This window comes from Coregonus lavaretus (genome assembly GCF_964263955.1).
Source record: "Coregonus lavaretus genome assembly, chromosome: 2".
NCBI lineage: Eukaryota > Metazoa > Chordata > Actinopteri > Salmoniformes > Salmonidae > Coregonus > Coregonus lavaretus.
The window spans coordinates 78906797-78921477 of NC_139989.1; the positions used below are offsets into that span (position 1 = coordinate 78906797).

A 14681-nucleotide genomic window follows, 5' to 3' on the forward strand; every position below is an offset into this window, starting at 1 on the left:
AGGAGTACGGGTTAGAGGAGTGCAGTAGGTTGGCAGAAAAGGCCGCCAGGTTAAGGGGGCCACTGGTCACGAAGGGGAAGGAAGGTGTGGAGGCACGGCGAAGGGTACTGGGGTGTGTTACCAGTCCGGTCCGGCCCGTTCCTGATCCCCGTGTAGGGCCATGGGTGTGTGTCCTCAGTGCGGTCCTGTCTGTGCCTGTTCCTCGCATGGAGCCTGTGGTGTGCATCGACAGCCCAGCCCGGCCCGTTCCTGCGCTCCGCACCGAGTCTGTGGTGCGCGTCGCCAGCCCAGCCCGGCCTGTTCCTGCTCTACGCACAAAGCCTACGGGGTGCGTCGCCAGCCCAGCCCGGCCTGTTCCTGCTCCACGCACAAAAACTACGGTGTGCGTCGCCAGCCCAGCCCGGCCTGTTCCTGCTCCACGCACAAAACCTACGGTGTGCGTCGCCAGCCCAGCCCGGCCTGTTCCTGCTCCACGCACCAAGCCTATGGGGTGCGTCGCCAGCCCAGCCCGGCCTGTTCCTGCTCCACGTACGAAGCCTACGGTGTGCGTCGCCAGCCCAGCCCGGCCTGTTCCTGCTCCACGTACTAAGCCTAAGGTGCGCGTCGCCAGCCCGGCCCGGCCTGTTCCTGCCACTCGCACCAAACCTACGGTGCGCGTCGCCAGCCCGGCCCGGCCTGTTCCTGCCACTCGCACCAAGCCAAGGGTGCGAGTCGTCAGCCTGGTCCAGCCCGTTCCTGCTACTCGCACCAAGCCAAGGGTGCGAGTCGTCAGCCTGGTCCAGCCCGTTCCTGCTACTCGCACCAAGCCAGGGGTACGAGTCGTCGGCCTGGTCCAGCCCGTTACTGCTACTCGCACCAAGCCAAGGGTGCGAGTCGTCAGCCTGGTTCAGCTCGTCCCTGCTACTCGCACCAAGCCAAGGGTGCGAGCCGTCAGCCTGATCTAGCCCATTCCTGCTACTCGCACCAAGCCAGGGATGCGAGTCGTCAGCCTGGTGAGGCCCGTTCCGGCTCCACGCATCAAGCCTAGGGTGCGTATCGTCAGCCAGGTCCGGTCCGTTCCTGCCTCACGCGCCAAGCCAGGGGTGCGCGTCGTCAGTCCAGATCCTACCAGCTGGGTCAAATCGGACCGGGGGCGCTATGGGGGGATTGAAGTAGGGTGGTGGTCAAGCCCGGAGCCGGAGCCGCCTCCGAGGAGCAACACCCACCCAGCCCTCCCCTATTTTGGGGTTTTGATGCGCGGTCGCAGTCCGCGCCTTTAGGGGGGGGGGGTACTGTCACGCTCTGGCTCCGGGACTTTGTATTTTGAGCCAGGGTGTGTTCGTTTTCGTTGTGTTCTGTTTTGGTTGGTTGTCTATTTGGTATGTTTCCTTGTTTGGTCAATGACTCCCAATCGGAGGTAACGAGTGTCAGCTGTCGGCTCGTTATCTCTGATTGGGAGCCATATTTAAACTGTGTGTTTTCACCTTGTGGTTGTGGGTTTTTGTTCCGTGTTTCTGTCAGTGCTTCTGTTGGACTTCACGATCGTGTTTAGTTTTGTATTACGTGCTTTACTTATTAAAGTCATCATGTTCGCTCAACGCGCTGCGTATTGGTCTGCTCATTTTCAAGACGATCGTGACAACATGCTAACCTCTCACCATTACCAATAACAGAGGGGGTATGATCCTTGTTCCTCTGTAACTTTCTCATTCATCATCATTCACGATCCATTCATGATTATTCATAATCATGGTAGCATCCACATGAATGTAGAAGTGTTCAAAAACATCTTCTATTCTTACTGACAATACAAGTGAAGTGACTCCAAAATGACAGGACATTATTAACCATTCAATTTCTATCTGTGGGTAAGGAATATGGGACCAAATACTAAACTTATGACTACTTTAATACAATATAAGTGAATAGGTCCAAATTATTAAGACTTTTTCAAATGGGAGAACTAGACACAGAAAGTGTTTTCATTTCTTAACAATAACACAGATATGTATGAATACCCTCAAATAAAAGGTGACATTATATACTCTCACCTAATATGAAACATTATATCTCATATCCAAAATGCTGGAGCATAGCACCAAATGTAAAACTGTAAGCTTCACTGTCCAAACACATATGGTGTGGACTATGTGTGCCTGGTAAACACATGTGGATCTGGTGAACAGTTATCACTTGTTGACCAACTACAGGAATACTAACCTCAGAGTCTCCAGTTTACAGTGGGGATTCCCCAGGACAGCAGAGAGCAGCTTCACTCCTGAATCCTTCAGGTCATTGTTACTCAGGTCCAGCTCTCTTAGGTGTGAGGGGTTTGACTTCAGAGCTGAGACCAGAGAAGCACAGCCTTTCTCTGTGACTCCACAGCCTGACAGCCTGCAAAGAGTCAAATCATGTTAAACCCAACCTACTATTCTTTGGTGGTGAGTAATTTTATTTCTAAGTGAGTAGATAACATGTTTCTAAACACTACTATATTAATCCTGATGATGACATGATTGAGAAAGATCATGAGTGAATCATGAATAATAATGAGTGAGAAAGTTACAGAGGCTACAACAAAACATGCTAACCTCTCACCATTACCAATAACAGAGGGGGGATGATCCTTGTTCCTCTGTAACTTTCACATTCACTTTAATACAATATAAGTGAATATGTCCAAATTATTAAGACTTTTTCAAATGGGAGAACTAGACACATAAAGTGCTTTCATTTCTTAACAATAACACATATACGGATGAATACCCTCAAATAAAAGGCGACATTATATACTCTCACCTAACATGAAACATTATATCTCATATCCAAAATGCTGGAGCATAGCACCAAATGTAAAACTGTAAGCTCCACTGTCCAAACACATATGGTGTGGACTATGTGTGCCTGGTAAACACATGTGGATCTGGTGAACAGTTATCACTTGTTGACCAACTACAGGAATACTGACCTCAGAGTCTCCAGTTTACAGTGGGGATTCCCCAGTCCAGTAGAGAGCAGCTTCACTCCTGAATCCTTCAGGTCATTGTTACTCAGATCCAGCTCTCTCAGGTGTGAGGGGTTTGACTTCAGAGCTGAGACCAGAGAAGCACAGCCTTCCTCTGTGACTAGACAGCCTGACAGCCTGCAAAGAGTCAAATCATATTAAAACCACACTGCTATTCTTTGGTGGTGAAAATAGTGGCAATATATATATATTTTTTTATTCAGATATATCAGTGTCCTGAAACCTGCCATATCTATTCATAAATGAATGTATCATGATTAGAAATGACACGTTATTAAAGTATTGCTTGTAGAGAGAAAAATATAAAGTACAAATATTTGAGTAGACTGACCAGACCAGTTTAAAAAGCAGTATCAGTCAAAAGACAGACAGTGAGGTATCAGATTTAGATTGTATTGAGTATACAGTCCACACCATCTCTATTTTGACAGTGAAGCCAACATTTTAAATGTGGCTCTATACTCCACCATTTTGGATTTGAGATCAAATGTTTCATATGAGGTGACAGTATATAATGTCACCTTTTATTTGAGGATATTTTAATACATATCTGTTTCACCGTTTAGAAATGAAAGCACTTTATGTATCTAGTCCCCACAGTTGAAGAAGTCATAAGTATTCTGACCAATTCACTTATAGTGTATTAAAGTAGTCAAAAGTTTAGATGCACCTAACATGAAACATTCTATCTCAAATCCAAAATGCTGGAGCATAGCACCAAATTTAAAAACTGTAAGCTTCACTGTCCAAACACATATGGTGTGGACTATGTGTCCCTTTTAAACACATGTGGATCTGGTGAACAGTTATCAGTTGTTGACCAACTACAGGAATACTGACCTCAGAGGGTCAAGTTTACAGTGGGGATTCCCCAGTCCAGTAGAGAGCAGCTTCACTCCTGAATCCTTCAGGTCATTGTTAGTCAGATCCAGCTCTCTCAGGTGTGAGGGGTTTGACTTCAGAGCTGAGACCAGAGAAGCACAGCCTTCCTCTGTGACTAGACAGCCTGACAGCCTGCAAGAGTAAAATCATATTAAAATCACACTGATATTCTTTGGTGGTGAAAATATATTTTTTCTACATTTTCAGATACATCAAAGTCCTGAAACCGGACATATCTATTCATATATGTACAGTGGGGAAAAAAAGTATTTAGTCAGCCACCAATTGTGCAAGTTCTCCCACTTAAAAAGATGAGAGAGGCCTGTCATTTTCATCATAGGTACACGTCAACTATGACAGACAAAATGAGAAAAAAAAATCCAGAAAATCACATTGTAGGATTTTTAATGAATTTATTGGCATATGATGGTGGAAAATAAGTATTTGGTCAATAACAAAAGTTTCTCAATACTTTGTTATATACCCTTTGTTGGCAATGACACAGGTCAAACGTTTTCTGTAAGTCTTCACAAGGTTTTCACACACTGTTGCTGGTATTTTGGCCCATTCCTCCATGCAGATCTCCTCTAGAGCAGTGATGTTTTGGGGCTGTCGCTGGGCAACACAGACTTTCAACTCCCTCCAAAGATTTTCTATGGGGTTGAGATCTGTAGACTGGCTAGGCCACTCCAGGACCTTGAAATGCTTCTTACGAAGCCACTCCTTCGTTGCCCGGGTGGTGTGTTTGGGATCATTGTCATGCTGAAAGACCCAGCCACGTTTCATCTTCAATGCCCTTGCTGATGGAAGGAGGGTTTCACTCAAAATCTCACGATACATGGCCCCATTCATTCTTTCCTTTACACGGATCAGTCGTCCTGGTCCCTTTGCAGAAAAACAGCCCCAAAGCATGATGTTTCCAACCCCATGCTTCACAGTAGGTATGGTGTTCTTTGGATGCAACTCAGCATTCTTTGTCCTCCAAACATGACGAGTTGAGTTTTTACCCAAAAGTTATATTTTGGTTTCATCTGACCATATGACATTCTCCCAATCCTCTTCTGGATCATCCAAATGCACTTCAGACGGGCCTGGACATGTACTGGCTTAAGCAGGGGGACACGTCTCACACTGCAGGATTTGAGTCCCTGGCGGCGTAGTGTGTTACTGATGGTTGGCTTTGTTACTTTGGTCCCAGCTCTCTGCAGGTCATTCACTAGGTCCCCCCGTGTGGTTCTGGGATTTTTGCTCACCGTTCTTGTGATCATTTTGACCCCACGGGGTGAGATCTTGCGTGGAGCCCCAGATCGAGGGAGATTATCAGTGGTCTTGTATGTCTTCCATTTCCTAATAATTGCTCCCACAGTTGATTTCTTCAAACCAAGCTGCTTACCTATTGCAGATTCAGTCTTCCCAGCCTGGTGCAGGTCTACAATTTTGTTTTTGGTGTCCTTTGACAGCTCTTTGGTCTTGGCCATTGTGAAGTTTGGAGTGTGACTGTTTGAGGTTGTGGACAGGTGTCTTTTATACTGATAACAAGTTCAAACAGGTGCCATTAATACAGGTAACGAGTGGAGGACAGAGGAGCCTCTTAAAGAAGAAGTTACAGGTCTGTGAGAGCCAGAAATCTTGCTTGTTTGTAGGTGACCAAATACTTATTTTCCACCATAATTTGCAAATAAATTCATTAAAAATCCTACAATGGGATTTTCTGGATTTTTTTTCCTCAATTTGTCTGTCATAGTTGACGTGTACCTATGATGAAAATTACAGGCCTCTCTCATCTTTTTAAGTGGGAGAACTTGCACAATTGGTGGCTGACTAAATACTTTTTTTCCCCACTGTATATATATACACACTACCAGTCAAAAGTTTAAACACACTTACTCATTCAAGTGTTGTTGTTTATTTAATGACTATTTTTTACATTGTAGAATAATAATGAAGACATCAAAACTATGAAATAACACATATGGGATCATGTAGTAACCAATGAAGTGTTAAACAAATCAATATATATATTTTTATTTGAGATTCTTCAAATAGCCACCCTTTGCCTTGATGACAGATTTGCACACTCTTGGCATTCTCTCAACCAGCTTCATGAGGTAGTCACCTGGAATGCATTTCAATTAACAGGTGTGCCTTCTTAAAAGTAAATTTGTGGAATGTCTTTACTTCTTAATGCGTTTGAGCCAATCAGTTATGTTGTGACAAGGTAGGGGGGGTATACAGAAGATAGCCCTATTTGGTAAAAGACCAAGTCCATTTTATGGCAAGAACAGCTCAAATAAGCAAAGAGAAATGACAGTCCATTATTACTTTAAGACATGACGGTCAGCCAATACGGAACATTTCAAGAACTTTTAAAGTTTCTTCAAGTGCAGTCACAAAAACCATCAAGCGCTATTATGAAACTGCCTCTCATGAGGACCGCCATAGGAATGGAAGACCCAGAGTTACTTCTGCTGCAGAGGATAAGTTCATTAGAGTTACCAGCCTCAGAAATTGCAGCCCAAATGCTTCACAGAGTTCAAGTCACAGACACATCTCAACATCAACTGTTCAGAGGGGACTGTGTGAATCAGGCCTTCATGGTCGAATTGCTTCAAAGAAATCACTACTAAAGGACACCAATAATAAGAAGAGACCTGCTTGGGCCAAGAAACACGAGCAATGGACATTACACCGGTGGACATTTGTCCTTTGGTCTGGAGTCCAAATTTGAGATTGTTGGTTCCAACCGCCGTGTCTTTGTGAGAAGCGGTGTGGGTGAACAGATGATCTCCGCATGTGTAGTTCCCAAAGTAAAGCATGGAGGAGGAGGTGTTTTGGCGTGGGGGATCTTTGCTGGTGACACTGTCTGTGATTTATTTAGAATTAAAGGCACACTTAACCAGCATGGCTACCACAGTATTCTGCAGCAATACGCCATCCCATCTGATTTGGATTTAGTGGGACTATCATTTGTTTTTCAACAGGACAATGATCCAACACATTCTGTTCTTTCACCTAATATGAAAAATTTTATCTCAATTGCAGAATTCTGGACCATAGCGCTAAATTTAAAACTGAAAGCTTCACTGTCCAAACACATATGGTGTGGACTATGTGTGCCTGGTAAACACATTTGGATCTGGTGAACAGTTATCACTTGTTGACCAACTATAGGAATACTGACCTCAGAGTCTCCAGTTTACAGTGTGGATTCCCCAGTCCAGCAGCGAGCAGCTTCACTCCTGAATCCTTCAGGTCATTGTTCCTCAGATCCAGCTCTCTCAGGTGTGAGGGGTTTATCTTCAGAGCTGAGACCAGAGAAGCACAGCCTTCCTCTTTGACTAGACAGCCTGACAGCCTGCAAGATTAAAATCACATTAAAATCACACTGATATTCTTTGGTGGTGAAAATATATTTCTTCAACTTTTTCAGATACATCAGAGTCCTGAAACCTGACATATCTATTCATATATGTATATATACACACTACCAGTCAAAAGTTTAAACACACTTGCTCATTCAAGTGTTGTTGTTTTTTTTTATGACTATTTTTTACATTTTAGAATAATAGTGGAGACATCAAAACTATGAAATAACAAATATGGAATCATGTAGTAACCAAAAAAGTGTTAAACAAATCAAAATATATTATATATTTAAGATTCTTCAAATAGCCACCCTTTGCCTTGATGACAGCTTTGCACACGCTTGGCATTCTCTCAACCAGTTTCATGAGTTAGTCACCTGGAATGCATTTCAATTAACAGGTGTGCCTTCTTAAAAGTACATTTGTGGAATTTCTTTCCTTCTTAATGCGTTTGATCCAATCAGTTATGTTGTGACAAGGTAGGTGGGGTATACAGAAGATATCCCTATTTGGCAAAAGACCAAGTCAATATTATGGCAAGAACAGCTCAAATAGGCAAAGAGAAACGACAGTCCATCATTACTTTAAGACATGAAGGTCAGTCAATACGGAAAATGTCAAGAACTTTGAACGTTTCTTCAAGTGCAGTCGCAAAAACCATCAAGCGCTATTATGAAACTGCCTCTCATGAGGACCGCCACAGGAATGGAAGACCCAGTTACTTCTGCTGCAGAGGATAAGGTCATTAGATTTACCAGCCTCAGAAATTGCAGCCCAAATAAATGCTTCACAGAGTTCAAGTCACAGACACATCTCAACATCAACTGTTCAGAGGGGACGATGTGAATCAGGCCTTCATGATTGAATTGCTGTAAAGAAATCACTACTAAAGTACATCTATATGAAGAAAAGACCTGCTTGGGCCAAGAAACACGAGCAATGGACATTACACCGGTGGATATTTGTCCTTTGGTCTGGCGTCCAAATTTGAGATTTTTGGTTCCAACCGCCGTGTCTTTGTGAGAAGCGGTGTGGGTGAATGGATGATCTCCGCATGTGTAGTTCCCACCGTAAAGCATGGAGGAGGAGGTGTTTTGGTGTGGGGGATCTTTGCTGGTGACACTGTCTGTGATTTATTTAGAATTCAAGGCACACTTAACCAGCATGGCTACAACAGCATTCTGCAGCAATACACCATCCCATCTGGTTTGGGCCTAGTGGGACTATCATTTGTTTTTCAACAGGAAAATGATCCAACACATTCTGTTCTGTCGCCTAATATGTAACATTTTATCTCAATTCCAGAATTCTGGACCATTGCGCTAAATTTACAACTGAAAGATTCACTGTCCAAACACAAATGATGTGGACTGTGTGTGCCTGGTAAACACATGTGGATCTGGTGAACAGTTATCACTTGTTGACCAACTACAGGAATACTGACCTCAGAGTCTCCAGTTTACAGTGGGGATTCCCCAGTCCACCAGAGAGCAGCTTCACTCCTGAATCCTTCAGGTCATTGTTAGTCAGATCCAGCTCTCTCAGGTGTGAGGGGTTTGACATCAGAGATGAGACCAGAGAAGCACAGCCTTCCTCTGTGACTAGACAGCCTGACAGCCTGCAAGTGTAAAATCATATTAAAACCACACTGATATTCTTTGGTGGTGAAAATATATTTCTTCAACTTTTTCAGATACATCAGAGTCCTGAAACCTGACATATCTATTCATATATGTATATATATATACACACTACCAGTCAAAAGATTAAACACACTTACTCATTCAAGTGTTGTTGTTTATTTAATGACTATTTTTTACATTGTAGAATAATAATGAAGACATCAAAACTATGAAATAACACATATTGAATCATGTAGTAACCAAAGAAGTGTTAAACAAATTAAAATATATGTTATATTTGAGATTCTTCAAATAGCCACCCTTTGCCTTGATGGCAGCTTTGCACACTCTTGCCATTCTCTCAACCAGCTTCATGAGGTAGTCACCTGGAATGCATTTCAATTAACTGGTGTGCCTTCTTAAAAGTTAATTTTTTGAATTTATTTCCTTCTCAATGTGGTTGAACCAATCAGTTGTGTTGTGACAAGGTAGGGGGTGTATACAGAAGATAGCCCTATTTGGTAAAAGACCAAGTCCATATTATGGCAAGAACAGCTCAAATAAGCAAAGAGAAATGACAGTCCATCATTACTTTAAGACATGAAGGTCAGTCAATACGGAACATTTCAAGAACTTTGAACTTTTCTTCAAGTGCAGTCGCAAAAACCATCAAGCGCTATGATGAAACTGGCTCTCATTAGGACCGCCAAAGGAATGGAAGACCCAGAGTTACCTCTGCTGCAGAGGATAGGTTCATTAGAGTTACCAGCCTCAGAAATTGCAGCCCAAATAAATGCTTCACAGAGTTCAAGTCACAGACACATCTCAACATCAACTGTTCAGAGGGGACTGTGTGAATCAGGCCTTCATGGTCGAATTGCTGCAAAGAAATCACTACTAAAGGACACCAATAATAAGAAGAGACCTGCTTGGGACAAGAAACACAAGCAATGGACATTTCACCGGTGGACATCTTTCCTTTGGTCTGGAGTCCAAATTTGAGATTTTTGGTTCCAACCGCCGTGTCTTTGTGAGAAGCGGTGTGGGTGAACGGATGATCTCCGCATGTGTAGTTCCCACCGTAAAGCATGGAGGAGGAGGTGTTTTGGTGTGGGGGATCTTTGCTGGTGACACTGTCTGTGATTTATTTAGAATTCAAGGCACACTTAACCAGCATGGCTACAACAGCATTCTGCAGCAATACGCCATCCCATCTGGTTTGGGCTTAGTGGGACTATCATTTGTTTTTCAACAGGACAATGATCCAACACATTCTGTTCTGTCGCCTAATATGAAACGTTTTATCTCAATTCCAGAATTTTGGACCATAGCGCTAAATTTAAAACTGAAAGCTTCACTGTCCAAACACAAATGATGTGGACTGTGTGTGCCTGGTAAACACATGGATCTGGTGAACAGTTATCACTTGTTCACCAACTACAGAAATACTGACCTCAAAGTCTCCAGTTTACAATGGGGATTCCCCAGTCCAGCAGAGAGCAGCTTCACTCCTGAATCCTTCTGGTCATTGTTCCTCAGATCCAGCTCTCTCAGGTGTGAGGGGTTTGACTTCAGAGCTGAGACCAGAGAAGCACAGCCTTTCTCTGTGACTCCACAGCCTGACAGCCTGCAAAGAGTAAAATCATATTTAAAGCACAATGCTATTCTTTGGTGGTGAAAATAGTGACAGTATATTTTTTGCAACATATTCAGATATATCAGTGTCCTGAAACCTTCCATATCTATTCATAAATGAATGTATCATTATTAGAAATTATCGTAATATTGCTTGTAGAGAGAAAAATGTATAGTATGAATATTTGAGTAGACTGACCAGACCAGTTTAAAAAGCAGTATCAGTCAAAAGACAGACAGTGAGGTATCAGATTTAGATTGTATTGAGTATACAGTCCACACCATATCTATTTTGACAGTGAAGCTAACATTTTAAATGTGGCTCTGTACTCCAGCATTTTGGATTTGAGATAAAATGTTTTATATGAGTTGACAGTATATAATGTCACCTTTTATTTGAGGGTATTTTCATACATATCTGTTTCACCGTTTAGAAATGAAAGCACTTTATGTATCTCGTCCCCCATTTGAAGAAGTCAAACGTATTCTGACCAATTCACTTATAGTGTATTAAAGTAGTCAAAGGTTTAGTATTTGGTCCCAAACTCGTTGGTTTCATTTGCAGTTTGTTTTGGTTGTGTTTTGGGTTATGACTATGTGTGCCTGGTAAACACATGTGGATCTGGTGAACAGTTATCACTTGTTGACCAACTACAGGAATACTGACCTCAGAGTCTTCAGTTTACAGTGGGGATTCCCCAGTCCAGCAGAGAGCAGCTTCACTCCTGAATCCTCCAGGTCATTGTTACTCAGGTCCAGCTCTCTCAGGTGTGAGGGGTTTGACATCAGAGCTGGGACCAGAGAAGCACAGCCTTTCTCTGTGACTCCACAGCCTGACAGCCTGACGAAGAGATCATCATGATTTCACAAACACACTGTTAATTTAACACCAGTAGTGTAGAAGGACAATGGCAGATGCATTTGGTTTATTCTCTCAAACAACATATAGATTAATCTTCTGTCTCCTAGAATTGTATGGTCATATTGTTATACTAATGTGAACATCAATGCAGTGATTCAATAGGTTATTCAAAATAATATTATATACTGTACATATTATAATATATATTTTTCTCTAAACTGAATATTTCTTCCTGATGATTAGTACTTAAATATAATTGTATGTACTCACAGAGCAGCTCTGGAGGCTTTGACCACTGGCAGCAGCCTCAGAAGACCTTCCTCTGATCTGGAGTATTTCTTCAGGTCAAACACATCCAGTTCCTTTTCTGAAGTCAGCAACACAAAGACCAGAGCTGACCTCTGTGCAGGTGACAGTTTGGCTTCTGAGAGACTTCCTGAGCTCAGGTAACTTTGGATCTCCTCCACTAGAGAATGGTCATTCAGTTCATTCAGACAGTGGAACAGATTGATGCACCTCTCTGGAGAGGGATTCTCCCTGATCTTCTCCTTGATGTACTTGACTGTTTCTTCATGGCTCTGTGAGCTGCTTCTTGTCTCTGTCAGTAGACCTCGTAAGTGCTTCTGATTGGACTCCAGTGAGAACCCCAGAAGGAAGCGGAGGAAAAGGTCCAGGCTTCCTGTCTCACTTTGTAAGGCTTTATCCACAGCACTCTTGTAGAAAGTAACTGCAGACTTGTCTCTGAACAGCGCAAAAATGTTGCTGGACGTTGATTGAGGTTCATCAATTAGATTTTCATTGTTGTTGATGAATGAGAGGAACACATATACAGCAGCCAGAAACTCCTGAATGCTCAGATGCACGAAGCAGTACACCTTGTCCTGGTACAGACCACATTCCTCTTTAAAGAGCTGTGTGCACAATCCTGAGTACACTGAGGCATCATTGACATCAATGCCAGCCTCTTTCAGGTCATTTTCATAGAAAATCAGATTGCCATTCACAAGCTGTTGAAAAGCCAGTTTTCCCAGTGACAGAATGCTCTCTTTATTCCAGTGTGGACCTGTCTCTTCTTTCCCAAGATACTTTTCATTCTTCTGTTTGGTATGAAACTCCACAAGGTGTGTGTACATCTCAGTCAGAGTCTTGGGCATCTCTTCTCTCTTATGTTTCAACATGTGTTCAAGGACTGTTGCAGAAATCCAACAGAAGACTGGAATGTGGCACATGATGTGGAGGCTCCTTGATGTCATGTGTGAGATGATTCTGCTGGCCAGGTCCTGATCACTGAATCTCTTCCTGAAATATTCATCCTTCTGTGGGTCATTGAACCCTCGTACCTCTGTCACCTGGTCAACACACCCTGAAGGGATCTTATTGGCTGCTGCAGGTCTGGTAGTTATCCAGAGGAGAGCAGAGGGAAGCAGATTTCCCTTGATGAGATTTGTCAGCAGAACATCCACTGAGGTTGACTCTGTGACGTCACAACAGATCTTGTTCTTCTGGAAGTCTAGGGGCAGTCGGCACTCATCCAGACCATCAAAGACGAACAGAACTTTGTACTTGTCGTAGTTGGAAATTCTTGATTCTTTGGTTTCCATTGAGAAGTGATTGAGAAGTTCAATCAGAGTGTGTTTTTCCCCTTTCATCAAATTCAGCTCCCGAAAAGGGAATGAAAATACAAATTGGACATCCTGATTTGCTTTTCCTTCAGCCCAGTCCAGAATGAACTTCTGCACAGAGACTGTTTTTCCAATGCCAGTGACTCCCTTTGTCAGCACAGTTCTGATAAGTTTGTCTTGTCCAGTTAAGGGATTGAAGATGTCGTTACATTTGATTGGAGTCTCTGGTCTTGCTTGTTTCCTGGTTGTCTCAATCTGTCTCAGCTCATGTTCATTATTGACCTCTCCTGTCCCACCCTCTGTGATGTAGAGCTCTGTGTAGATCTTATTGAGAAGTGTTGGGTTTCCTTGTTTAGCGATCCCCTCAAATACACATTGAAACTTCTTCTTTAGATTAGATTTGAGTTCACGTTGGCAAATCACAGCAAGCTCATCTGAATGAAGAAATAACACATTGGATATTAATATTACGTCTGTTTTAATGTCTACAGTATTCTAGGACTGTTATATCTTTTTTAATTATAATAATTTCTTCGCTTAACTGACTGTATAAATGTGTCAATGTTTTCATAATACATTACAGACTGGTGTGACTGATTATATTATTATTGGTATTATCTCTCTCTCTCTCTCTCTCTCTCTCTCTCTCTCTCTCTCTCTCTCTCTCTCTCTCTCTCTCTCTCTCTCTCTCTCTCTCTCCGTCTCTCTCTCTCTCTCTCTCTCTCTCTAAATGAATCAACACAACATATTCCAATGCTACTTGATGAGGTCACTAGGTGTTGTGTTAAGGCTGCTACAATTTCATTGAGTTACACAGCTACTTTAGCTGTACTTTAGCTACAGCTTTTAAATGTTCGTTATAAAACAGCATTCAACATGAGGCAGACAGCTCTTACTTTTCTCCAGTGTGTCAGCAAGCTCCTTCTGGTTCATTTTCCTCAGGACGTGCAGTGTGATCTTCAGAGCCCCCTCTCTGGCACTGCTCTCCTGCTTCTCATCTTCAGCATCCACCACTTCCTTATCCTGCTTCTGACTCTCAAAGCCTTCTGGGAGTTCTGGACTAAGAATCCTCTTGAACATCTTCAGCTCGTTCTTCACAAATGTCATAATATTCTCTTCAAGCAACTGAAATAAATCAAGTAAATAAGTTCAGCAAGAGAAGCAATGCTTTCTCATTAACACATTAATGAATGATTGACAGATCAACTTTACTTGAGGTAAACAAAAACAAATGTACATAACAGGACCACATACACTGAATATGGAGTCCAGGTCTGTTTGATGACTCTCGGAAGACTGACCACTGAGAATTTCTGTTTCTGATCTCTGCTGTTGGTTTCTGTGGACAAAACACTGAGATTACATTTCCTCACCCAGACACACACACACACAGTTTTAGGACTATAAAATTGTGGATTGTGAAAACAACAAAAATAAATGGGAAAATGGGAGTGGAGAAATGACTAGAGACAGTGTTGTTTAACTGACTATGAGTTCTTCTTACCTTTGTTCAGTAAAAAAATCTGAACTCTATAGGAGGACTCATAGACCGGTCGCTCTTCATGGACACACAGCTGTCTACCCTACCCTAGAATTATGGTAAGGGGTAAGGCTAAAATAGGTTATAAGTAGGGTAAGAGTTTCTGTTTAGCACTTTGTGACATCTGCTGGTGTAAAAAGGGCTTTATA

At 42.6% G+C, this 14681-nt stretch overlaps 1 protein-coding gene across 1 annotated transcript in view; it reads right to left on the reverse strand.

The window, feature by feature from the left end:
- The window catches only part of LOC311140703 (NLR family CARD domain-containing protein 3-like), a 16759-nt gene extending 2473 nt beyond the window's left edge, over positions 1 to 14286 (reverse strand). Inside the window, exons 1-4 of the mRNA XM_084175887.1 lie at positions 14247 to 14286; positions 13889 to 14117; positions 11641 to 13426; positions 10327 to 10500 (exon numbers count right to left, since the gene is read on the reverse strand). Coding sequence (XP_084032013.1) covers positions 10327 to 10500; positions 11641 to 13426; positions 13889 to 14099 — 2171 coding nt within the window. The 5' untranslated portion in view covers positions 14100 to 14117; positions 14247 to 14286. The remainder of the gene's footprint in view (positions 1 to 10326; positions 10501 to 11640; positions 13427 to 13888; positions 14118 to 14246) is intronic.
- Between the last annotated feature and the right edge of the window lie 395 nt (positions 14287 to 14681).